The sequence below is a fragment of the Neovison vison genome, chromosome 7, assembly GCF_020171115.1.
Source record: "Neovison vison isolate M4711 chromosome 7, ASM_NN_V1, whole genome shotgun sequence".
In the NCBI taxonomy this organism is placed as follows: Eukaryota; Metazoa; Chordata; class Mammalia; order Carnivora; family Mustelidae; genus Neogale; species Neogale vison.
This window is the reverse complement of record NC_058097.1, coordinates 121,355,584-121,382,998: the sequence shown is the minus strand read 5'-3', so window position 1 is coordinate 121,382,998 and position 27,415 is coordinate 121,355,584. Positions and strand designations below refer to the sequence as shown.

The 27,415-nt window shown below is 39.6% G+C and overlaps 1 protein-coding gene across 3 annotated transcripts in view; it reads left to right on the top strand.

Annotated features, from left to right (window-relative positions):
- OPCML (opioid binding protein/cell adhesion molecule like) overlaps nucleotides 1-27,415 on the top strand; it is a 1,161,062-nt gene that overhangs the window by 958,491 nt on the left and 175,156 nt on the right. For all 3 annotated transcript variants that reach the window (XM_044258229.1, XM_044258228.1, XM_044258227.1), the window contains one exon: nucleotides 25,271-25,396. In XM_044258229.1, coding sequence (XP_044114164.1) covers nucleotides 25,271-25,396 — 126 coding nt within the window. The remainder of the gene's footprint in view (nucleotides 1-25,270; nucleotides 25,397-27,415) is intronic.

The following is a 27,415-nucleotide window of genomic DNA, read 5'->3' as shown; positions in this document are numbered from 1 at the left end:
TGGGTTTTAGCGCAAGCTTCAGACATGCAGCCAAGGACAAGAGTGGCTCTAGGAGGAACAGGACATTTATCCCTCCAGGTGTTCGTGTATTGTTGTTTTCTTTCCGTCTTATCTTCTAGAAATAATCTCCTCTCGCCTTACGAGTTGACACATGGGGTGAAGTTTCCCTCATGTGTTAATATAATCTCTGAAGGAGTCAAATTCCCTTTCTTTCAGCTTTTATTAATTTGTTTCTCATAATTCCAGTGATGTGTTTAGATAGGGGGAAAAAATAGAAGCGAAAAAAGAAAAAGAAATAATAATAAAAAGCAGAATGCCCCCCAGCGGCAAGCTGGTGGCATCCGGAGGTTGCAGATAATGGATTAGCTTTTACCTATTTCCATAGCAACAGCTTAGCTGCTCTTAAACACTTCTTTAAAAGCTTCTGATAAATGTATCCTGTGACCCTGAAAACTTTTCCATCTCCCTCCTGACTTCTTTCATCTTCAACCCCTCCTTTTCCCTTTGCCCCACAAAAACATCAATTATTACCCATAACCTTGCAGCACTTGTCTTGGTTTTCTGCAGACCTGCTTCATTTAACGGCCCAAGATGGATTTGGCAGTGGGAGATGAGAAGGCTGCTCTAGCCCTCCCTTCCTCTCCTCTCTTGCTTCTCTCCCCTCCTCACTTCTTCTCCAGCCTTGTTTCTTCTCCTCTCTCTTTCCCCTTATTTTTTTGTTTTTATCTCTCTCTCTCATCTCCCAAACTAAATATAAATGAAAGTCATCATTTATATGAATCACTGGTTGCAACTGAATTGGTGATTCTCCAGCAGTTGGAAGCATGAATTGAGCACTTCCTTGGATGCACCCTAGCTGAGGTCTGTGATGGGTGACTGGGGTGTATAGATGGGAGGCTTTCAAGAGTCTAGAAGATTGTCCTTGCCTGAACCACTCATACAGAAATCAAGGATCCAGCTGAAGCAACAGACCACTCAACAATTAAACAGTACTCAAGCAGGATCATGGGGGAAAATGGATTAAGAATCTGAAGACAAGACATTACCTTTTGGCTACACCACTACTGTGTGACTTAGAGCATCACCTATAGTTAGCTTTTTACTCACCATTAGCTGTATTTGCCTTTTTTCATCTGTAAAGGAGGAGTATACACTCCAAAAGGTGTCATGAGGATTGAACTGGGCAATTCCTCTAAACACGCTCTTATCTCACAGATGCCAATTTTAGGTTGTTCTTGTTGATGTTACTGGCTTAACATCCATTAAAAAGTCAGAGAAATTAGAGATAATTATGGGGCAGAATGGTCAGACAAGTTTTCTTGAACAATGGGGAAATTCAAGCTAGGTGTGGAAAGGTAAAGAGAGTTTAATTATTTGGAAGAGCGGAGAGAATTCAAGAACAAAAATATCAGTTCAGGGATGAAGGAGACTGGCAGTAGATAAGTCTCTCCTAACAGAAACTTCTTTATCTACTGGTGTGCCCAACACATAGTAGTACGAAATAATACTGGTCTGTAAGTGTTTTCCCTTTGTTTCATTTGCTCCACCAAGAGAAAAAACAACAACAAAAATCAGAAGAGAAATAAGTGTTCATATATTAAACAAAAATTAAAGTGAAATATCTATAAATACCTCCAAAAAGGCCATTGTGTCACCTCTCCTGTGAAACTTTTCTTGACTCTCCAGGTACATATCAAAACTGTGTATCATATCATGTGTGCTTCTCCCATTATCTTCTTAAAAATACCGTAATATAGAAATTGAACCTTATCTACAACATTTCTTACCTTGGTGCTTGACATAGTGCTAGGATACAGGATGGCCCTCAGTTAGTGTTTGTTGAAAGCAGACACACGTTAAGGAGAGCCATGAATCAGGCAAGGTTAACTAAAAAAAGTTTTTTTGAAGATTTGAATTTTGAATTGGATTTTTGATAAAGGATATGGATTGAAATAGGCTTTAGAAGCCCTTCCACTAATTGCTCAGCCCACCAAAAGTCATAATGGGCATCCCACTTCCTCAGAGCAGGAGGCATGGCAGCCAGAGAAAACATCCTGTTTTTTTAAAAAGACCTGTAGAAATACTGAGTCTTTTCTCATTACCTGTAGGGTTAACAAGGAAGAAAGAAGCCTGAGAGCTCCCAAATCCCAATTTTGTTTAGCTTAGTTTCAAAAATACCACTTAGCTTACTTCTGTGGGATACAAAAATTCTCTTTCCTTGACTGAGGGGAAAAGACCTTGGAATCCACCACTATCAACCATGGCCTCTTGTGCAGAATTTAAATGGGTTTCTGGCTCCCATGGATCCAAATTGACACTTCGCCTAAATATTATATTTAATATAAACTGCTGTAAAGATAATTAAAAAAAGGTAAAAATAGTGTTATTTGTTCAATATTATTTAGTCTCCATTAGTTTCCTAGATACCCTGTTAATGAGGATAGAATTAGGATATTTTTTAAATATTCTTTTCCATAAAATCAATTTCATACAAAAAATAAGCAACTCTTCCTCAGTCTGGGAAATACTGAGGCCTAAGTGAGCACATATTTTGTGGGAAGGAGTCAGAAGTCTCCTTCTCATGGGATTTCAAGTGGTTAAAATTCCAGGCTGAGGGTAATCCTTGTAAAGTCAATGTCCAGAGTAGCTTTAAAAAGGAAATGGAGGTATAATAATGGTTCTTTCACAAAGTTTACAAGGAACAGTAGGCCAGCTGAGGGAGAGTCAATGGGTGAAGAAAACGACAGTGGGAGGTGTATGTCCATCAACTTTGATTCTGTATTGCTGGCAAGAATCAGCAGGTCCATCTCTCCCTTTTCTCCTAGGAAGTTTTGATGCTGTCGCAGATGCTGGTTAATGAAGTGGAATTCTGCGTGCTCTTGGGTTTCTGTGACCTTGGCCAATGCTATATCTGAATGTTTGTGTACTTCCCAAATTCCTGGTTGAACTCCTGACCCCCAAAAGGAATGGTATTAGAGGGTGAGGCCTACAGGAGTTGATTAGGTTGTGAGGGCGAAGGCCTCATGAATGGAATTAGTGCCCTTATAGAAGACCACAGAGAGCCCTTCCCAACAAATGAGAACTCAACAAAAAGTCCGCCCTCAGAAGAAGCCCTAATCTTGGACTTTCAGCCTCCAGAACTAGGAGAATTAAAGGTTTGTTGTCTATAAGCCACCTCGTCTGTGGTATTTTGTTACAGCAGCCCAAATGTACTGAGATGGGCACGTGTTTTCTCTCTCTACTCTGCATTTTCCTCCTTTGCAAGATAAGAGGATTGGATCACTAGGTGATTTCTAATGATTCCTTGAAGTCTAAAATACCACAGCTGCTCACTCTTTTATCTTCAGAAGTTTATGTCCCTTCACCCTTCTTTCCTCTTCGGAGTCATGAATTTGCCAGCCATGAGGGTTTTCCCAGCATTTCTGGAGATCAGACCACCTCTCAAGATAAATACAAATCAATTTAAATTCTCTGGTTCCCCCTAACCAACAAGAAATGTTTTTCTCTTAAAAAAGTTTAACTGATTTTTCAAATGTGATTTTTCTTTACATCCCAGTGTTTTCTCTTTACCCTCTCAAACGGGACATGCTGGCCTAATTTATACATTGATTGTACCATTTTTCCATGGACCAGTTGACCTTTGTGGACTCACCAGAGTGTGCCCCTGAGGGTCCTAGAGTAGGAACAGTGTTCTTATTAGGTACACCTGAAATAGTTCACAGAATGCTCCCAAAGAGATTAAAAACAGTAGATCTCAACTCTAGGGCTATCTTGGTTGTATAGTTTGAAGCAAAAAAATAATACTGTACCCCATGTCTCCTTCCCTTTTAATTTTTATTTATTTTTTAATTTTAGTGGAAACTATAATCAAAGAGAGGCTGGTACTTAGTACTATAAGGACATGGAAAGAGACTTCAGAATCCTTTTTTCCAGGCAAACTCCTCAGCTAAGTCTTAGCCTCTGTGGGACTTCTAGTGAATTATGAAGCTCAGTGTGAACCTGGGCCTGGAGAAAGGGCACTGCTGGCCAAGACCGACCCTCAGGCTGCTGAGAGCTGAACCTGGCAGTGCTGAGTGAGGGACCCTACTTCCAGGTCACCTGCTCTTCTTTACCAGGGTGCCCATGCTTCTCAGGAGTGAACTGGCTTCTGACTCCTTTGTTAACAACTTGCCAGAAATGGCTCTTGGGCTTCTGCCTTGGGACTCACTCTATACCTGAGAGGCTTCGGTTTCACTCCATGTTGAAGAGTAAATACTAGGCTCATGCCAGGGTCTGCTGCCTTTGGGGTGAAGTGGGAACCAGCAAAAGATTCTGTAGCTTTGGCTTAGTGTTTTTGCTCAAATTAAAGCCAGATAAACTTTGTAAACACAGTTTGATGGCTGTGGAAGCAGTTGGACATGAAAAGAAGGAAAGCAGGATTTGACTGATACTTCAAATCCAGAGCTGGGGAGGGGGCACTTTCATCCTCAAGTTTAAAAACATAAATTTCAGGTCTCAGCATGTTCTCCTTCACTCTAACATCTGCAGCCCCCAGGAAGCTACAGCAGGACATACCATCCCCACAAAGGTCACTTGAACACTCGCTTCCAACAGGCAAGCTCTTCATAGCCCTGGGCACTGGGTAAAGATGGCACAGAGAAAAAAATGGCGGGAGAGAATGGAAGGAGGCAGCGGATGGTCGTTTCCAAATTAATATCTTTTCTCCTCTCATTCTGCATTCAAAACCAAACACAGTGGATCCAATTCTGCTTCAGGCACTTTCATCTGTGAAGTCAGATCGACTGAGAGGTTGGAAAGGAGAGAATATGGGGGAATCCAGGGAAAATGTACAGGAATGCATTATTCATTCCACAGTATCAGATAATGAGATGTTCCAAATGAGTGAATCTTCTAGATAACTGCATCTTCCTTTCTAAATATTAAAACTTCCTTTACATTTTAGACTGTATTTATGTATTTTGTTAAAAGTGTGCTATAAGCATCTCTGCCTTGAAATAGAATACCTTATTCTAATTTAACCATATCTTGCTTGCTTACCATCATAGTTTAAACAGAAATTAATTATATTTCGCTGCCTCACAGAGGTGCCACCCAGGCATGCCCTTCTGTGGCCCCACATTTTTTATCTCTTTTTACTGGTGAATCTCCTGCATTCTTCCCTGTGGGGTGTCACTTGTCAGTGCATCAGCTTATAGCACTCTGTCCCCTTCTTACTTCTAATCTTTTGTCCACAGTAACTTAGGAATAAATGGATGTCCCCGGGGAAAGGCAAATAACCAAGCCTATTAAATCAGCAACTTTATTTTCTGTGTGATTCTACATCTGCTATTCAGCTCAGATCAACAATTATTCTATGTCTGTTAAGTGAGGATGTTGTGTTTGGTACTGGGGATTATGAAAAGTGCCCTTGAGTGGTAACCATCCATTAGAGGAGACAAGCAGATGCCTCCCATTTTCCAGGGATATCAAATAGGTAAGGACCTTAAGTTCAGTTCATTGTGTGAAGTGCATCAGTGTAAGAAAGCACAGGGTAGAGAAGTAGAATAGAGGGTTTAATTTATTTTGGTTAGAGAGTGTCTAGAAAAGTCTTAGAAAGGAAGTGATACCCAAGGAAGGTTTTATTGGATGAGTAGAAGTTCTGTATGTGGAAAAAATTAGATAAATATGTTCTAGACCAAAGGAACAAGGGCCATGTTCACAAATTTGAGAATTGTAAAGTCTATCTCTGAATCTCTCAGAGAATTCGTCACATGGGTTGAATAATAGCACTGTTTATTCAGGGCCTTTTTTTTTTTTTTTTTTTAAGCTTTGTTTTCTGAAAAAAAATTTGTCAAGTGAGTGAAGTTGTTATTTAATACCAACTTGCAGATAAATATGGGGGATATTGGAGAATAGGAGAGGGATCAATTCCATAAAGGAGGGACATGTCCATTTCCTCATAAATTGGCAAAATCTCTCATATGAATGGGGGACTGGTCTCATGCAGTATCTTACCAACCAATTTTAACAAGAGTGAATTGTGGGTTTCCCATCTGGGGATCCCAAAATGCAGTCCCCAGAATGGCAGCATCTGCATCATCTAGGATCAGCTAGAAATAGCAATTTTCTGTCCTCACTGGACACGTGCTGAATTAGACATTGGGGAAGTGAACCTGCAATCTGTGTTTTCCTCAAGCCCTCTAGGTGACTCAAATGCACCTCTGTTCAGAGAATCTGGAGAAGCAGGACCAGGTCACAAAGAAAACCCCAAAAAATCAAGACCCGAATTAAATAAAGTACCGTAGCCACCGTTTCCTGCCGCACCCTGTTTCCTGATTGCAGAGTGCACAGACTGGCAGACCAGCCTCAGCTTCTTAGGCAGGGCCAGAAGTCCTCTTGGTTTTGAAGGTCCAGAAGCTTTATTTTATGGTACAAAAGAAAGGGCTTGTACAAAGGACCCCTCTCAGGAAGTCTCACAGTCAGGCACTTCTGAAAACAGGGAAACTCAGAGGCCCCTTTACTGATTTGCAAATAAGCCAAACTTGCTGAATGTGCTAGCCAACCCCCCCCAAATCCCTCTTTTAGTCCATTTCATTCCCATAGGAAGGGTAAATGTGACACAAAAATTAAATTAGAAGGAGGCAGAATCAGGCAGAAGGGACACAATTGTTTTGTTCGAATATCTTATGGCATCTGGTTATTCTGCATAATCCACCTGATTATTATTTCTGACACAGAAACCACACAGGTGGATTCTACCAGTTGGGGTTCTCCCTTCCCTTGGGCAGCAGTGGATCAAAACTGCCACTGCCCCTTTCTCACACTTCTTTTCTGTGCTTCCTAATTTAGGGATGCTAATATCATAGATTATGTTGGGTTCAGGTCTCATGCAGCCATAGGAGCTCTCGTGTGTATGTAAGCCGAGTTTATATTCATATCGTCGGACCCATTGTGTGTGGCATTCATTAGTCAGGTTCATAGGGAAGGAGAGGTGACTGTCCTTCTGTCTATAATCTTCATGTATTTAATATGTCTGTTTTCCAATTACACTAGCCATTATATGATGACAGAGGGCTGAAGAAGGAGAGAGAAAATGCAAGATAAAGAGAAAATTGATGTGTCTAGAGATATATTCTTGAAAAACAGATAAGGGATACAATCTTGCTTAAGAACTTTGGCTTTTGATTTAATAGGATTCAAGTCTTAAAGTGATATACTTCACTCTTGGGGAGTTAGGTATCTCTCTTAAACCAGGAGATACTTTGAGACCTCTTTTTTTTTTTTTTAATATTTTAAGAGAAGTGGATAAAGAAGAGTCTCCTGTTGGCTCCACTCTTTTGCCTTTGTATAACTGTTGTTACTTGATACAGTATTATTAATATTACTTTGTTGCCTTCTCTAGCTTCTAAGCACTACTTCATTCAGGGGAATTATGAGCAGATGAATGGAAATACCTTTTGGGGGAGGGAGCCGGTGAAACCCCTGCCTTAAAATGCTCTACTAGAACCATTCTCCCATTATTTCCACTCCCTTTTATTTCTGAGGCAGATGTGTGTGTGTGTGTGTGTGTGTGTGTGTGTATATTGAAGGGACCAGGAATTCTGTACCTAATTCTAAGCAGGGACCAGTTATTGAAAATACTCACTTTTATTTTTACCCTACTACCTTTCAAGCCTACCCTCTTCCTCTTCTATTCTTTTTATTCTACTTATTTCATGGACCCTTCTCCCCCCCATGAAGCCCCTAGACCCCATCCTGGCCAGCTTGGCAGGTTAGTAAGCCCTGGTCAAATTTAGAGGCAGAACTCAGGATAAGTGTTCAGAATCTACCGTGCACACATGCGGCCTCTTTATAAGCCTGACTCTCTGCTCTGAATCTCACAGATGCTCTGTGTTTCTGCTTCTGGCACTTTCAGTAGTAATGTCTCTAACTGTAATGAGTTTTTATCACCTTGAGAAGTACCACAGCAGGTTCCAGGTCTAAGCTCTCATTTTTACACCCGTAGGAGAAATGAAATCCATTGGAAATTAATCATCCATCGTTTGAGGGCTACTTTGGATCCCCTCCTCCTCTTTCCATCAATACATATTGCTCAGTACCCTCTGCAGTGAGGGAGGGTCCTCCACGTTCAGTGGATAAACGGGACTCCCTCTAGGACTGATGGCACTGCCAGAAAACTTCCTCGATGGGGCTTTTAACTTCCCTACTTCAAATAAGTTAGGAGATATCTAATTTAAGGATTAAAATAAACACCTACCAAAAAAGTGGGTGGTATGTTATTATACTGACCTTTTCCTTGATAATAAATCTGATGAAATCCTTGTCATAACTCTTGAAGGAGATTTTTTGTATTCTCTTAAAGTAACAGGCTGTTCTCCTCTCTATTGGACTGGAGACCTAGGTGTTCACTTTGCTGAGTTCCCTGCCTCCGCTGTTTCTAAGACTCTCTGATCATAGTCATCCCCTCTGCGTGCCATCTTAACACACCTAGAACCAAGGCATAGAATTTCCCCATTCCCTTTGCATGTGATGCCTATCTGACTCATCACACTCCCTTTGCCTTGTCTGATAGACAGATGAATATTTAGGGACACAATACATGCCTATGTGTCAAGATCAATTTTGTCACTAGCACCCCATCAATTTCTTCCCTTAGTTATGACATCTCCCCTAGATAAATTGTAATATTTCTTGTCTTGTATTTTCCAAAAAGGAAAAAAAAAATCAGTTTTAGCTCAAATAAAATGAGGACCCCACTGCCTCACTTAAATACATGCCAGGCATGATTTCTAATCCCCCATTTTACTACGTTCCATGAGCATCTGACATTTACTCTGGTGATGTATATTTAAAATGGTCTTTATGTTTTGTACCCAAGTTTATAAGAAGTGTTGGTCCACAGCTATTTTTGTTTGCAGAGACTAGTTATTAACAAGACTAATTATTATCCTCTTAAAAAGTGCCTTGTCCTGGGGCACCTGGGTGGCTCAGTGGGTTAAAGCCTCTGCCTTCAGCTCAGGTCATGATCTCAGGTCCTGGGATTGAGCCCCGCATCAGGCTCTCTGCTCATCAGGGAGCCTGCTTCCTCCTCTCTCTCTGCCTGCCTTTCTGCCTATTTGTGATCTTTGTCTGTCAAATAGATAAATAAAATCTTAAAAAAAAAAAAAGAAGTGCCTTGCCCCAGTCACCTCTCCTGCACTATGGCAGTGGAAGGGAGGACTGCCCAGCCACTCCTTTGTCTAATGTTGATATAAACCAGTGCAGGCAGGACTGTGCACCTGGGGAAATTTAGAATGAGTACAATCTGAGACCAGTAGTGTCAGAAACATGGCCTGCACTATTCTCACTTAATATGTACTGACTCAGGGGCACCTGGTGGCTCAGTAAGTGAAGTTTCTCCCTTCAGTTCAGGTCATGATCTCAGGATTCTGGGATGGAGCCCAGCATCAGGCTCTACACTCATCCGGGAGCCTGCTTCTCTCTCTTCCTCTGTTCCTCCCCACTGCTCATGGTCTCTCTCTCTCTCAAATAAATATATATATTTTTAAAATGTACTGACTCATTTAATCCTTACCACACTCCTGCCATTTGGATACTAATTGTATGCCTATTTTATAGATTAAAAAATATATATATTGAGGCACAAATAGGACAAAAAGCTCCCAAGGTCACAGAACCAAGAAATGGTAGCACCAAGAAACAGAGTAGGCTCTCTGTCTCCTGAGGCCAAGCTCTAACTAACACAGTAAATTAACTCTAATTGACATACAGAGAGAGATGATTTATTAAAAAAGACAACAGCAAGCCCAACAAGCTTAGGCAAAAGACCCAAGGAGAGAGTTCACAGAAAATATCTTACACATGTGAAATGATGAAATCAAAATCATACAAAAATAACATCTTTCATTTACCGTACTGGCAAAAATCCAAAAGTTTAGTAATACATGCTGCTGACAAGATGGTTGGGGAAACAGGTAGTCTCATAGATTGTTACTAGACGTGAAAGATGGTAAAATCCCCATGGAAAAAAAATCTATCAACAACTACCAAAACTACAGAAGCATTTACACTTTAAATCTCTGGGTCTCTATTCCAAACACACACTTTCCCTTGTCTAATACACACGTGTACACACACACACACACACAAATGCATGGTAGTTTGAGTGGCATTGTACTAGCAAAAGATTGAAGCAGAAATTCACTCTCATCTGTGAACAGGCTGCTAGTTAGATGAACTAAAATACATGAATACAAAGGAATACAAAGCAGCTCTGCAAACATAGTAGATATATTGTTATAAATATGGAGACAACAGTATATATATTCTACTACTTTTTGTATCAGGAAGGGTGATAATATAATTTTTCTTTCTTGTTTTCTACAAGTAAACATTGGGTGGATAAACAAAACACAAATAAGTTATACGAGTCCGTAGGATAAAGGGGTACGGAGGGTAAAATGGGCATCAAAATTTTCCTGTATACTTTTTAAAATAGGATGGTGTTTGAATCGTGTAAATGTACCAACATTTCAAAAGATTACATTAAATAATTTGAAAATGGGATGCTATGTAGCTCATACAATCCAGAGGAGCTGCGTATCTGATTATAACATCTCTCTTGTTTGCAATGAAAAGAGAGAACATTTCTCTAGGCAAATATAAATGTTCTCTATCAATCCCCTCCCCATGTTACCCAGATCTTCTGACACCAGGCTTTGGAAATGAAATTCAGTTACTGCTTGTTCTTCTTCACAATAAATGAAACAGTGGTGGTGGGAGGGAGTATTCTTGTTTCCAACTCTCCCCACTTCACAGTCCTATAATCAAGTTCAAGTGTAGTGACATTACTTGATGTGTCCTGGAGCAAAAAGACTTGTGAATATACTGTATTATTAGGCTCCTGTGAAATTATAGAAGGTGATTGCTCCCTTCCCTCGACAATACATATGTGACCATTATCTGGGAAGTGAAGTGCATAAAAATAGACAATGTTAATAAAAGAATTGAAAATATTATTAGAAGGTGCATCAAATTAAGCTGATTTAAAGGCTACAAGACTCTGAAATTTATGGCTAGTGTGCCATGGGCTCATTGGGATTGTAATTTGGGGAATCCCTATAAAACCTGGACTGGAGCCATCCCTCCTTACTCAAGGCAATTTCTTCCTATAAGCTTCCCTAAGTGGAGTGCAATGAAAATATCCGGTCATGTGACTTTTTTCTCTCTTACCTGAGTGCTGGTGTGTTGGCTACAATGTAGAACATGCTAATATATATGAGCAAAAAGTGAGGGCCCTGGTTTTTCCTCCTTCACACAGCCCTGGAGGTTCAGAGAAATCCAGAAAAGAAGTTTTTCATGGAGAGTGGCCTCCTTTTGTAGCTGAAAGTACTGAACTTGAAGCCACTATCATAAATATCAATGCCTTTTTACCTGGCATGCTGGTTGAACCTTATTAACCTGAAATATTTTCTGGGCTAGTGACACTGGAGCCTCTAATAACCTTTTAGTCAGCTGCCCTGATACTTAATGTGTTTTAAACATTTTTGGCACAATTGCTTTCTGAAGTGATCTCGCACAATATATTCAGCCTCAGCCGTCTCTGATGTTATACAACACTTGTTGCTGGGAATAATATTTTCTGTGATAAAACACCTGCTTCATTATGACATGTTAAACATTTAGAGATAGTTTCCGATGGGTTTTGTTTTTGACGGGAACAGGAATGTAAATTCCTGGTGGGTGAGTGGTGAGCATGGGGGATCTCACCCCCTCAGTAAATGGTGTGACTTATTCCACTGGAAGCATCCAATGACACTGCAGTCTGGAGTACTGGAAAGTCACTTTTTTTTTTTTCCTAACGTGCTTTAATTGCTTTTTGCTGGGGCCAGGGATATTTATGGGTTAGGAGATTGCCAAGTTATTTATTAGATGGAGTATCTAGGGATAGACTAATATAAATCACTTAGGCTGGTATTGAATATACCAGACACTCAGTAATTTAAAAAGCTTTAATAAAAATGCTAAAATATGAGACTTGTCTTTGGCTGTAATGAGACTCAGTTATCATGTTTTTATCAGTGATATTCAGTCACGGTCCCCCCTCCCCCTTTTCCTAGTATAAGAAAATGTGGATGCAATCGTTGTTTCCAGACTCTCCGGATTCGTTTAGAACCGAGAAAGATTTTAAAATTTTGAGGGAAGACTCAGATGAGAATTACATGGAGGGTCTCATGGCTGAAATTCCTCTTAAATTCCTCATATTAAGAAATCTTCCATGTTCTTTCATATTAGAAATCTTTTTTTTTGTGGATCTAACATGTTGGAGGATAAGAAAATGGGGGAATATACAGTTCACATGACCTGAAGAAACCTTCCATAGAGAGTCTTCTATGTATGCAGATCACATTACTATGAAAGCTGTAGCCAATCCCTAATTTGCAAAGCACAGAGTCAAAACTCCTCAAGTTTAGAACCAGTGGAATCCCTAAGAACCAAGACAATAGCTTTCCTTTTCTTTAGTGGGAAAACTGAATTATAGATATGATTTTTTTCTATTAATTTTTCAAATATTTTTCTATGATTTTTAAAGTGTACTTTTTTTCCCATATTCTTCTTCCTTTTTTTTAAGTTTTTAAGTCCAGTTAACATAAGTGCTACATTAGTTTTATGTGTACACTGTAGTGGCTCAGCACTTCCATACATCACCTGGTGCTCGTCATGCCAAGTGTACTTCTTCATCCCCATCACCTGTTTCACCCAATCTCCACCCCCTCCCCTCTAATAACCATCAGTTGGTTCTCAATAGTTAAGAGTCTGTTTCTTGATTTCTCTCTCTTCCTCCCTCCCTCCCTCTTCTCTCTTTTTTTCCTTTGTTCATTTGTTTTGCTTCTAAAATTCCACATGCATGAAATAGTATGGTATTTGTCTTAAAGCTTACTTATCTTTATGATCTAATTTATTCATAACTAGAAAGTTTTTAGGAAACTTTGATCATCCTCATGTGATGAATGACTGAAATGGTAGGTCATGGAGAGTAAGGGAACTGCCATTTTCATTAAACTATGGAATGGAAGAGAGATCCAGTTCTGGACAAGATTATGGGCAAGTGCCCATTTCTTCATACTTTCACATGTGCTACCCTTCTCCCATGATGAAGAGTTTCTGTGTCTGATTCCAAGGAATTCCTTTCTTCATTCTATGTCAGACCTGCTAGGTGCACAGTGACTGCATCTCGGGTGTAGGGGTGAGGTGAAATGACCTAGGTTTGCAGCACAAAATAGGTGGAGGAGAGAAGAGTAGAAGGAACATCTAGTTGGAAGGAGGGGTAATTACTGGGGAGAATGTGAGACTGATTCCTGATGGACTATCCAAGCATGATACTAAGTCCGACAGAGGCAGTCAGCTCAGTTCAAAAGCCACCTATACTCTGAGGTTGCTGTTCAGTTGAACAGACCTCAGCAGAATCATGCAGCTGAGCCTTGACATCAGAAAGCTCTGTGGTGGTGTGTGGGTGGCTGGCACAGACCAAGGCAGGAGCCAGCTGGTGCCAGTCTTCAATATGGAGCAAGTCAGGAAGGCTTGGAGAGGCTAGGTGAACCTGCCCTAAGACCAGTGTGTCCTTCCCAAGGGGTAATCCAGGTCTGAGTGGAACTGGGGTATTGGGTAGGATTACAGGACACACTCTGAAGAAGGACATGGAGGAAGCCCGTTTTCCCTCACCCCTCCCTGTTCAAAATAAGACAATTCAGATTTGGAATAGGCAAACAAGTTGGAAACACAAAAGTAATACCAAAGAGTACCTACTGACAAGAGAAATCAGAAGGGACAGAGGTTGATGGCAGGGTTGAGGCTGGGGTCATGAAATTCTGAGTGTGGACACCTTTGGCCTAATTTTCAGCCCAGATTTCCCCCTAGACCCACCTATCCCATCCAAGAAGCACTTAAATACAGCAAGACTGAGACTGTAGACGAGGGGCCTCCAGGACTCTGTGGTGATACTCTGGGGAAAACACCAGGTGATCTTGTCCCTTTCCAGACTTTGCTGTGGAGATATTCTATGAGGTAGGAGATATAAAAAGGGGTCCACAAACTTCAGGCAGGAAATGAGAAGATGCTGTGGTCAAGAAGATGCTGGAACATTACCTGCATTTGGCTTTCCACCTACTCAGTGGGGCAAGGGTTGCTGGTAATATCTGCCCTTTCAGATAATCCAAGTGAGGACCACTTCTCTAAGCCCTACAAGAATTCCCAGGGGTGCCTAAGTGGCTCAGTCAGTTAAGCATTTGCCTTCAGCTCAGGTCATGATCTCAGGGTCCTGGGATTGAGTCCTGTGTTGGATTTTTTGCTCAATAGGGAGTGTGCTTCTCCCTCTCCCTCTCCTTCTGTGCTCTCTCCACCTGCCCCCCATCAAATGAATAAAACTAAAAAAAAAAAAAAAAAATTCCATTACCTCCATTACCTGCCACACTGTGTGCAACTCCAAAAAAATTCCAAGTACTAGGATGCAGAGATCAAGGCTCTTGGAGTCAGGCACACTTGGACAACATCGTGTATGCCTTTGTATGTGGCCTGAGACCTTGCATTCAGAAATCATTGAGAACAGGATATACACATCTCAGCTTTTCCTTTTTTCTGGCTTTGTGACATTAGGTAACTTATTTATCTCTCTCTCTCTGCCTCTGTTTTCTTGTCCTTAAAAATGTGAAATAGTAATCCAGCCTCATAGGGTTTTCACAAGGATAAAATAAGTGGTGTGTGACAGATTCTTTCTATGGTACCTCCAGACACTTACGAAGTTCTCAAAAAATGAGAGTTGCTGACAAAAAAAAAAATAATAATAATAATAAAAATTAAAAAAATAAAAAAATCTAGAAGTGGAATCAAAGAGTTCATGATATTGACATTTACCATGTCCTGGCACCATGAGAAAATGCTTTTCTATTTATTTGCCCTTTATTCCTCACTTGGACCTGTGAGTTACCTATGGTCACTACCCTGCTTTGCAGTTTGAAAACTGGAGGTTAGAAACATTTAAACATTTGTTCAAGGTCAGCTATGAATGAACAAGAGGGGTAGCCCAGGTTGCATTAACAAAAGAAGCTACGACAAAGAGGCAGAGTAGAGAAAGGGAGAGATCCGAAACCAGTGCCTACAGGTCCCTAATTCCAAGGGATCCTGGCATGAGAGACATCTGGGTTAAAAGAGGTTATGGGAATTCTCTCCACCTCCCAACAAATACTTGACAGAACTGGGGCTAGACCCAAAGGGTTTTGTTAGCTGTTAAATGAGGAGGTTATACTAGATGATCCCTAAGGTCTCTTTTTGACTTGAAAATTATATGATGTAAATTAAACCCTGTGATTCTAAGGGTGTGTGTGTGTGTGTGTGTGTGTGTGTGGTGAGAAATCTCAGGGAGAGGCAGCAAGTCAGGAGAGCAATGAACAAAAGGAGCCTCCCAGAGGGAGGACATCTACATGCCCTAGAAAGAACAGGGTTGGATAAGAAAGACTCTTTGACTGCATGTAATTTCTCTGATCATGGTCAGTTGCTTGAATTGTGCAAATTAAAAATAGGAGCTGTGTGTCTAAGTCTATAAATAATTTCTCTAAGTGACACTGTAGAGACACCCTTACAAACGAGCTCTGCAAAGATTGTATGGCTTGTGATGCTGCCGGGTCCCTGGTGTGTGTTTATGTTTCTGTAATTCATAATCATTTCTTCTCATTCTCCACCATTCCTCTCATCACAATAGAACCAAGAGGAGAAAAGCAATCAGAGTACAGCAGGTCTAATCTTACCCAGCATAATATAAAACAGTAACACACCAGGACATGTGGGGAGATCAAGTTCACACTCAGAGTCCATATAACTGAACAAGGATCTGCCCCTCCCTCTCAAGCATTAGGATGTCACCTCATGAAAGTAAGGCAAGTTCCTACTCTCTGGCTGCTCCCACTGGATCCTGAGAAGTTGTGCTACCTGGAGAATCTCTTGCACTGCCAGTTAAATTCAGCACACATCGATTGAGCACCTACTAGTAGTCATGCATGCATTGAGCAGCACTGGGAGACTGAGATGAACAAATAGCGGTCCTGGATCACACAGATCCCCCATCCCAATGGGCAAGAGAGACATAGCAAACAATAGAACACTATGAGAAGTGCTTTGAACTGAACATATATGCTGTCAACCCCGAAATTTGTTCATCTTACCTCTTAAGTGCCTCTCCCATTTGTCCCTCTCTGCTCTCATTTGTCCCTCTCGGCCCCTCGCTCCTGCTGGCATGCTTGTCCAAGCTGCCACCCCCTCACTACTGGACAACATCCTAGCTAGTTCTATCCCTCCTTGGTTTTGCTCTTTCTGTTCTCCACACTGCAGCCAGCAGGAATGTATTTGCAATGCAAATCTGTCCAGTCTCCAACACATCATCACCACCATCATCATCATCATCATCATCTTTAGACAGTTTAATACTCTGCCATTTCTTTTATAAAAAGGGCCCAAACCTTAGCATTTCTTCCTATAGCCTGTAGGGTCTGACCCTGCCCATCCACTCTCCATTTGTGTGATTTTACGGTTTTTGACTTCAGCCACAGGCACCCAAGTGAACCATATTCTCTGTCTCTGCAGAGCCTGTAAATATGTTGGTACGCCTGCCCAGCTCTGCCCAGAACAAACACTTCACACAAACTCACTGACCAGGACAGGCCCCCTATAATGGGCTGTCCCAGCACCTTATACCACCATGTCATAACACACTCACACACTGATTCCTGGGATCATTTATCAGTGTCAGTTTTCTCCTCTAGACAGTAACCTTCATAATTCACATGAGAGAAAGACATTTCTATCTACTCTTCTCCCTGAAGATAATGCCCAAGATACAGTAGGCACTAAATAAATGCTTTTGGATGAATGTATTACATCATTATGCATAGGTAGACCTGGGAGGCACATGCTTACATTTGTCGTTGGAGTGGGGAGAACTGATGGGGGGGGGTTGTATCTCAGTATCAAATTTCAGTTATGAGTAGGGCTTGTGCAGATAGATGAGTGGGGAAGAGGCACAAGAACAGAGGGTACAGCATATGTACAAACGTGGAAGCATAGCCAATCACGTGGACATGGGTAGGGTAGCATTCATTGTTTTGAAAAGAAAGGAAAGGGGAAACAGTGGGCAGGTAATGAGAGGCAGAGAGATTAGTGGAGGCAGGTTGAGCATCCTGCACTGAGCTATCAATAAATGAAAAAGATATTTTCTGAGGACCCGCACATAGGAAGTTGGCTTCTCTCCTCATTGCACAGCTCTGGTTCTCCTTCTGAAGAAGGAGCACGATAGGCTGTGCTTTGTTTTTCGTAACATCTGCATGGCATTATAATTCATTTACCAGGATGATCTTCGGTAAATGCACAAGGTTGCGCAACAATCACCACTCACCTGTTCTAGAACATCTCCATCACTCCAAAAAGCCACTCTGTGCCCATTAGCAATCACTCCCTATCTGCCCCCTCCCCAGCCTCTGGCAACTTTTGCAGGTACCTTCTCTGTCTGGACATTTCATTTAGATGGAAATCATACAATAAGTGGTCTTTTGTGTCTGGCATCTTCCACGTAACAATGTTTTCAATGTCAACCATGTTGTAGCCTGCATCCGTATTTCATTCCTTTTGATAGATGAATAATATTCCCTTGTTTGGATATATTTATTTTGTTTATCCTTTCAGTTATTGGTGAACATTTGCATTTTTTCCTTTTTTTAATCTGTTATGAATAATGCTGTTATGTACATTTGTTCACAAGTTGTTGTGTGGGCACGTGTTTTCATTCCTCTTGGGTACATACCTAGGGGTGGAAGACATGGTAACTCCATCCTTCAGCCATGAAGAACTGCATGATTGTTTTGAAGACAACTTCACTGCTTTACAATTCCCACAGCAGTGTATGAGGGTTCCAATTTTTCCATGTCCTTGCCAATGTTCATTAGTATCTTTTTTTTTTTTTTCTTTACTACAACTGTCCTAGTGGAAGCAAAGCAGGATCTTTTTGAGGTTCTGATTTGCATTTCTGTAATGAGCTATGATACTAAACACCTTTTCAAGTACCTACTGGCCATTTGTATATCTTCTTTGGAGAAATGTCTATTCAAATCTTTTGTCTATTTTTTAATTAGGTTATATCTTTTTATTGTCAATTGTGAAAGTTTTTATATAGTTTGTATGCTAGTCCTTTATCAGCTGTATTATTTGCAAAAATTTTATCTCCTGTGAGCTATCTTTTTCACTTTTTCTATGGCATTCTTTGAAGCACAAAATTAAAAGCCTTTTTTTTTCTATTTTGATGATGTCCAATTTATCTATTTTTTTCTTTTGTTGCTTGCACTTTTGCTGTCATATCTAAGAAACCACTGTCTGATCCAAGGTAACAAAGATTCACACCTGTGTTTTCTTCTTTTAGATCTGACTTTGAGGTATTTGATCCATTTTGAGTTAATTTTTTGTGTATAAAGTGAAGTAGGAGTCCAACTTCATTCTTTTGCCTGTGGATATCCAGTTGTCCCAGCACCATTTGTTGAAAAGACTATTCTCTTCTCATTGAATTATCTTGGCACCTTGTTGAAAATGAATTGACCATAAAAGTATGGATATATTTCTGGGACTCTCAATTCTATTCCATTGATATATATGTCTACCCTTAATGCTGATTTTTAATAGATAATGTTTCCTAGAAATATGTTCAGGATTAAAGCAAATAATGTATACAGAGCAATTAGTACCAGGCTCAAAGAACTAAATACTAGTGATTTTGTTACTGCTGCTAGTGCTATTACCACTTTGTTCTCTGTAGCAGCCCCGCTGGACAGTTAATGTTGCTAGAAGACCACCAATTCACAGAATTTAAACTGGAAAAGATCTGATAAATCCCAATCTAGTTTCTTCAAATAAAATCAGTCAAAAGAAACAAATGAACACCATCACCACCACCACACCACACACACACACACCCCTAAATCAGAAGGATTAAGTGATTTACAAAAGATTGTACAGCAGTGGAGTAATCAAGATCAGAATCCACTTATCCCACACTTCATATCTTGCTTCTGGCACAATGTCATTACTATTTGCATATTCAAAATATGGCATGACCTAGCCTAGCATGTATGCTATAATTCCCAAATTAGTTTCACCTCTAGTTTATGAAATAAGCTCCCTTGTTTAAAAAAAAAAAAAAATGTTAACCCTACAAGAATAAAATAAATTCTTTAAAAGTCTTTACTGCATTATTTTTATAAATTAGCTTTGGGTATATAGGAAAGCATTTCACCTTTATGTTAGCTTTCTCATGGTCTCTTAGTATTTTGTTTTCTCTGAGGATAACAAGAATGGGGCAGGGGGAAGATAAAACAGTAATAGCTGTTTAAGTCTTTTTAAAACATTCTTTCTGGGTTGCCTGGGTGGCTCAATTGGTTAAGCATCTGCCTCTTGATCTCAGCTCACCTCATGATTTCAGGGTCATAGAATTGGGCCTCATGCCAGGCTTCGCTGGACGTGGAATCTGCTTGAGATTCTCTTTCTCTCTCTCCCTCTGCCCCTCCCCCCATCTCAAATAAATAAAATCTTAAAAAATTGTCTCTAATCTAATCTCCACGTTCCTATGTGGCATGTATCTTTATGCCCATTTTAGGTATATGGTGGAGGAAGCTGAAGCTTAATGGCTTTCAGTTTTGTTTTTTTTTTTTTCAATCACACAGAAAGTAGTTAGAAGAAAAATGGTATTCAAATTTCAGCCTTTATGATTATAAATTACAAGATTTTTTTTTTTTAAACAGTGTCATCTAGTTTTAAACAAAACACTTAAATCCTAATTAGCAAAGACTGTGGTGGGACAGGGGTAGGGTAGGTTTGAAATGCGTGAAATTATCGTCCTTGAAGTAATGCGGCATGGCACTCAAGCCTGTACCTTGTCTTCTACAAACAGAAACAGACACTCCATAAAATAAAAGAGATAAGGAGGAGCCAGGCAGTTTCTTTAAACAAACCTGTGTGATTTTCCCTGTGCATTTGCTTAAGCTCCATTATTCAGCTAAGGAAGAAGAAAATCATATTTATTGAATATTTACCTTTTATCCTGGAAGCATATATAATGCAGTCTTCCCAGTTATCCAAGGGGAGCGTCACCTATATATAAGTTCTGACTTAACTCTGAAGGAAATGAAATTCAGAAAATGAAGAATTAGTCACAGACTAAGTTATCTGATTCTAAATAGCATGAATAATATAAATGAATATATAAACACAAATAATAGCAACTAACATTTATTAAGTACTTATTTCCAGATACTGTGCTAATGTGCTATACACATTTAAAGTTAATTCTAATAAGTAACTAGAAAGGGAATTGTTGTTTTCATGTTACAGAGGAAGAACTAGAGGCTCAGAGGAGTTAAGCTAAGATTGCCCAGGGTTACACAGGTTTCTTGGACCCCAGAATTTAGGTTCTGTTACATGGCTTTCTCATATGCTATTCCAATTATATCATTGTCAACTTTATGGAGGATGGTGTTAATATGTCCAGAATCACACGTTTCAATCCCTAATTCACTCAGGATTTCTTCCTCACAAATGCATAATAACATGTATAAGAAACTATAATTGACCTTTGAACATAGGGGATAGAGGTTTCAACCTCCCATATAGTCGAAATCCACGTATAACTTTCGACTCTCCAAAACCTTAACTACTAAGAGTTTACAGTTGACCAAAAATCTTGCTAATAACATAACAATTGGTAACACATATTTTATATGTATTTTATCCTGTATTGTTATAATAAACTAGAGAAAAAATGTTACTAAGAGAATCAAAAGGGAGAGAAAATACATGTATAGTACTTTACTGTAAAATATGCATATTAATATACCCATTTAGTTCAAAGCTGTGTTGTTCATGGCTCAACTGTACATTAATAACCATTTATTTATTCCACAAAATTTTATCAAACACCCATTATGTGTTAAGCATTATTCTAAGTAGTGGGGATACAGTGGTTTATAAAGCTTATAGCTTAGGACCAGAAAGACTTTAAACAAATAATCATACTAATGTATATAAAAGCACAAAGCTATATAAAAATCATTAAGAAAATTTAGAGTTGAGAAGAGATTGTAACGGAAGGATCTGAATTAGATGGGTTGGGGGGAGGTCTAGGGTCCTAACAAAGACTTCTCTGAGGAGCTAACATAAAAACTGAGCCCTGATTGGAAAAAAAAATATATATATATGATGAAGGTGGGTGGGTATTTCAGGAAGAAAAAAGGGCAAATGTCAGATCTCTAAGATGGAAAACACTTGACAGATTATAAGATATCCAATTTAAAAACCTATGCATTCATATATTATATTAAGTGGGAAAAGGATGCTACTACACGTCAGGCTTTGGTTTTTTATAATAAGACTAGGAGGATAAATATAGCAGATCCCTTCCATGGAATAGCTCAGTTGCAAAGATAAATTGTATGATAAAGACATAAACAAGAATGCCTTGGGAACAGAAGAGAGAGCAGCTAAGACATCATAAAGGAGCTCATGTTTGAGTTGAGTTGAATTGAGTGATGGATGAGGATTTCATGTGGCAGAGAAGTGGGAATGTACTTACCCAGCAGAAGGAATAATACGTGTAAAGGCACAAAGATGAGAGAAGTTGGGGGGCAGAGGACTACATATTAGAGAAGGGGCCAGTAGTTAAGCTATGGCCAGACTATGAATGGTTTTGTAAATCCTGTTAAGAAGTTTAGACTTTCCAGTCTTAGACAGGGGCAGATACTCGGTGTGTTAGGCAGAAAAAAAAATATTTAAGAGGTGATTGTGGTAGGTATATAGGGTTTGAATTATAAAATGGTGGCAGGTTGAGAAATGAAGAGACTTTTGTAATATCCAAAGCTAGAGACAATAAGCTTCTCAACTAATCCAATGGCAGTATGAGTGAAGTGGATGGGGCAGGTTCGAGATGTATTTTGTGTTTAAGAGCAGCTGGCCATGCTAAGGCTAAAGAAAGAATGTATAAATACCTCATGATAGGGGCACCTGGGTGGCTCAGTGGGTTAAGCCTCTGCCTTCGGCTCAGGTCATGGTCCCAGGGTCCTGGGATCGAGCCCCACATCGGGCTCTCGCTCATCAGGGAACCTGCTTCCTCCTCTCTCTCTGCCTCACTGCCTACTTGTGATCTCTGTCTGTTAAAAAAAAAAAAAAATTTAAATTTATTAAAAAAAGAAAAAAAAAAAAACCTCATGATAGCCCAGAACCCTAAGATACTTTGGAAATCTGCTTCTTCCTCTGATTGTTATCTGATAAAATATTATCTTTCATATATATGTGTATATATATTATATATATATAATATATACACACACATATGTGTGTATGTGTGTATGTATACAGATATATAGAGTGTCAGGCAGTATTTTATTTATCTGTGTATGTGTATATATATATACATATATATATGTTTATGTGTCTATACCTATTGAACTATTTTTTAATTTACTTATCATAAAGGACCACAATTTGTGCACTGAACAATCTGCACAACCATATGAGGGGTTGTAGCCCACCACCATCAACGAAAAGAGAACTGATGCGTGCACTCTTGGCAGGGCTGGGGGCCCCTCGTGTCTGCAGCTGTGACTAAAACACACTGTGCTATTTGTCATCTTTTAATTAGACTTATGTGAGTCCTACCATTTTTTGTGAGTGATTTTAATATTTTGGTTAAGACTTGTACATTTTTGTGTTTCCCTGTATAACTGTAAACACTAGTTATATAGATAGATAAATGGATAGATAGATACATAGATACATACATTGACACATAGATTTATAGATACTTAGAAACAGATCCATTTGCCATAAATAAGTGTCTGCAAATGGAACAAAGATCTCCTGTAAAAATAGGTAGAAGTATTTATTCATTTTCAAGTACTCCTTTCTTCAAAAAATTTGTCATGCTAACAAAGGGAGGGCCATTAAAAGTATTGTCAAATTCAATTCAGATTCAAACTTAAACTGGCAGCATTGAGAACTGCGCTTGGTAAGTGCTGCTTGCCCGTAGCAGGCCCTGGATTAGCAAAAATGATTAAAATGGGCTCCTCCCCTCCGTGCTATGCAATGTGTTGGGGAAGCAACTGGCACGAGGTGGTTTTGTTCATTATGGTTAAGTGCTGTGAGGGAAGATGCACTGGGAGATCATTCAAAGCAGAGGAAACAAAATAGACAAATATAAATACTGTGTTTGGGGTATTGATAAGACAAACAAAGAAGCTGCTTAATCTGATGGAAAGAATTCTGCCATTTACTGGCCATATCCTTTTGGGTAATTTACTTAACTCTCCCCTGGCTTCAATTTTGTTTTCATTTTCAACAGTGAGAATATTTATTTCATAACTTGTAAAGTAGCCATAAAATAATATATGTGCAACTTTTGAAAACGAGCATTTTGTGTTAACATTCATTATTGCATTGTATATATTAATAATAAGGGTATCATAATTGAGAAAAAAAAGAACTTTTTTTCCTCCCAGTTCACTCTTTGTGCTTCCTTTCTTCTTGGTATAACACCCTTAAAGCTATACTTATCTTTCTTCCTTTGAGAAAGTGGCAGGGCCATTCTGGAAGTGCCGGGGTAAAGTGGGGGTTGCAGTCAGCACTGCCTGGGGCTTGGTGGGAGTGTGGACCAATTTTGCAACTGCACTCCAGGAACTAACATCCTAATGGGTGACACTGGCTGAGTACCTAGAGAATGAGGCAGTCATGCTAAATATCCACGGAATTTTACAAATATCTATTAAGCCAGGACCCCTTGAACTATCAGATGAAACATAGCAGGTACAGAATTGGTGATTCTGAACTGGGGCTTGTGTTGGAAGATCTGGCCCTGGACATCGCATGTACTAAATTATCCTCCACGAACCTGACTGTACAACCCCCTCCCCCGAGCTGTGTCTATCTTAACACCAGCACCAGGGAGACTCCCGGGTCTAGAGAAAGAACTTCAGAGGGCCCAACACATCCAGCTAAAGCAGACATTATTCTGAGAATATTGCAGAAGGTGCACTGAAGTTGTTGCTTTATAAAAGTGAAAAAAGTATTGACATTTCTACCCAGAACTATTTTTTAACAAGCTAGAAAATACTGAAAAACAGGTAGTACAGTTATCTCAAGAGAATGCAGTGTAGTTAGAATGCACACTATTTTTTCCCAGTGTGTATTTGGATAAAATATGTGCAATGAAATTTCAGGCCAAATCCTAATGCAGAAATAATCCAAAATACGGCAGATTTATATGATAGGCAATTTTTTATTTATTTGCTAATGTGGATTCCCTTAAGAAGTCAAATGTTCTACATGTTACTTATGGCTTCTCCTTGAAAAGACTTAACTCTAAGGTCTCAGCAGCATAAAACTCCTGGCAGCAAAGTTGTCTGAATCAAGCATCAGCCATAATTCTCCTTTGCCACTGACTCTGGGTGGTTTGGAAACTACCAGTATTCTACCTGTTTGGTAATTAATAATTTTTAATTAAAATGGCAGTTTGAATAAATCAACATGTCGTAGAATTTGAGCCTCCTCTCTTGCCATCCTTTGGAGAATCTGAAACATAACAGAGAAGAAAGGTTTAGGTATCTGAAATCCTCCATTAAAAGCTTTGAGCTCTGGCTACCCCCCCAACCCCACCCCATAGTTTTTGGATTTGTTCCATTGTTCTTTGAATCTTTCTTTCCAAAAGGAATTAAGCAGGACCCCTTGTCAGCCTTGTGCTAGACAATGAGGAAATAGAGATGCATGTGACTCCATCCTAATCCTTGAGGAACTAACTTTAGGTAAAAAGACAGGCATGAAAAAAATCAGCTGTGACACCACATACCACAGGGAGAAAGGGAGGTGATTCTCTTCTCAGATTTGTGGAAAAGTGAGGGAAAACTGCAAAGGGGAGGTGATCTTTGAAGTCCCTTGAGGGATGAGTCATATCTTTCCAGGTAAGAAATGAAGAAAAGAAGAGGAAAACAAAGCAATGGAAGTATTTGTTTTTGCCATGTTCCTGGGAGAGCCAGGTTTGAGCCCTAGCAGTGCACAGTATTAATGGCCACCTTGTTGGCAAATCAAGCAATCTGAATATTATTGTTGAGACTAATACTGATCATAAAACCATGCTGTGCAAATATTTATAGGCTTACACCTCCTTTTGAGTAAAAGGAATCATCCTCATGTATTTTGTTTCTCCTTTGTTTCTTTATAGTTCCTCCCCAGATCATGAATATCTCCTCAGACATCACTGTGAATGAGGGAAGCAGTGTGACCCTGCTGTGTCTTGCTATTGGCAGACCAGAGCCAACTGTGACATGGAGACACCTGTCAGTCAAGGGTAAGTTCTTTACCTCTGGGAATTTTTCAGGGTTATTCTATTATTCTATTGAAGATTTGTTCTAAAGCACACCAAAACTTTGGGAATCAAAAAGCAATGCTCTATTTGTAACATAGTAATGCAAAAGCAAATAGACCACATGCATCAGTCACTGAGTATCCCATTCCAAAAAAAGAAAAGAAAAAAAAAGGGCTTATAAAGAGAAAATGTACTGAATTATTTTCTCAGTCCTTTTTATGACCACAGAAAACTTCTGTTTGCCCAGGCAGGAAGAACAGGGGTGCCATCACCTTAAACAAAGATACTAATTTCTTAAGGTAGAGATGCATGGGTCAGTTGGTCATTAGCCCTTTCTTTAAGAAGAGTGCTAGAAGGTTACCATGCCCTTTGTAAGTGTTGGTATTACTGTGCATCCTTAAGAAAAAAGATCTCCTTACTCAGTACTTTCAGACCATTTCCCCAGAACCACACCTATTTAACCCATACCTCAATAGCCCACCTGGGTGGAAGAAGGATGATGGAAATGGTGAGGTACCTTCGGCATGCATGCGCTGGGCACTCAGTGGTTGGCATTCAATGTCAGTGATGATCTTCGCCACCTTCTGTAGGAAGGGAACCAAAAGAACAGTGGGTCTTATCTCTTTGGAACGAAAAGTTACTCTAAGTTGAACTTGAAGAGTTGGATACAGAGTCACCTCGTGTATTTATACATTACTAGAAACTATGATTAATTCTAGAAATTATGTAAGAAACAAATGCTCCCTCAAGCATGAGAAAATCCAAGCATAGCATGAACTTCAGTGAAACAGGAGAAGGTGTGGAGTATGCCTGTGTGTTATGTAAAAATAACCTAGATCTAGAGGAAACCGTAGGAACATAACTTCATGACTTTGAAATAGAGAATGTTTTGCTAGGACATCAAAGGATCTTACCACAAAAGAAGAAAACAAGAATAAATTTGGCTTTGTATCATTTTCTCATGGCTGTGGTAACAAAGTGCTACAAATGGTTTGGCTTAAACAACAGACATGCATTTTCTTATTGTTCTGGAGGCTATATGTCTGTGATTGAAGGGAGAGAAGGTTGTTTCCTTTCCAGGGTTGTGAGGGAGAACCTGCCCGATGTGTATCCATTACTTTCTGGTGGTTGGCTGGCAGGCTTTAATGTTTCTTGGCTTGTAGATGTATCCCCCTGATTCCTGCCTTCATAATCACATGACCTTCTCTTGCTGTGCCTCTCTTGGTATCCAATTTTCCTTTTACATAGGGACACCAATGTATCAGATTAGGGCCCAGTCTCATGACCTCATCTGATTTTGATAAACTTATAAAGACCCTATTTCCAAATAGGGTTGCATTCTGCAGCACTAGAATTAGAACTTCAGAGTATCTTTTTTGGGGAACCTGGGGGAATGCAATTCAATTAATAATGGCTTCATCAGGGACGCCTGGGTGGCTCAGTTGGTTGGACGACTGCCTTCGGCTCAGGGCGTGATCCTGGAGTCCCGGGATCGAGTCCCGCATCAGGCTTCCAGCTCCATGGGGAGTCTGCTTCGCTCTCTGACCTTCTCCTCGCTCGTGCTCTCTCTCACTGTCTCTCTCTCTCAAATAAATAAATAAAATCTTTTTTTAAAAAAATAAATAAATAATGGCTTCATCAAAATTAAAAACACCATTTAAGTATAAACGAAAAAACAAGCCATAGACTGGGAGAAACAAAGAATTTTGGATTTTGTCTGGGTTATGTTTGAGTTTCATCTAGGTTACATGAAGAATTCTTACAACATAATTCTAAAAATCCATCTTGAAGTGAACAAAAAATTTGACAGACAATTCACATAAGATCTCCAAATAAAAAGCACCTGAACATATGTGAAATATATTTACCATAGAAATGAAAATTCAATCATAATGAGGTTCTACTCACAACTACTAGGCTGTCCAATTTAAAAACAACAACAACAACAGCAAACCCTGACAGTATCACCTGTTGGGGAGGATGTGGAGAAACTGAAACTCT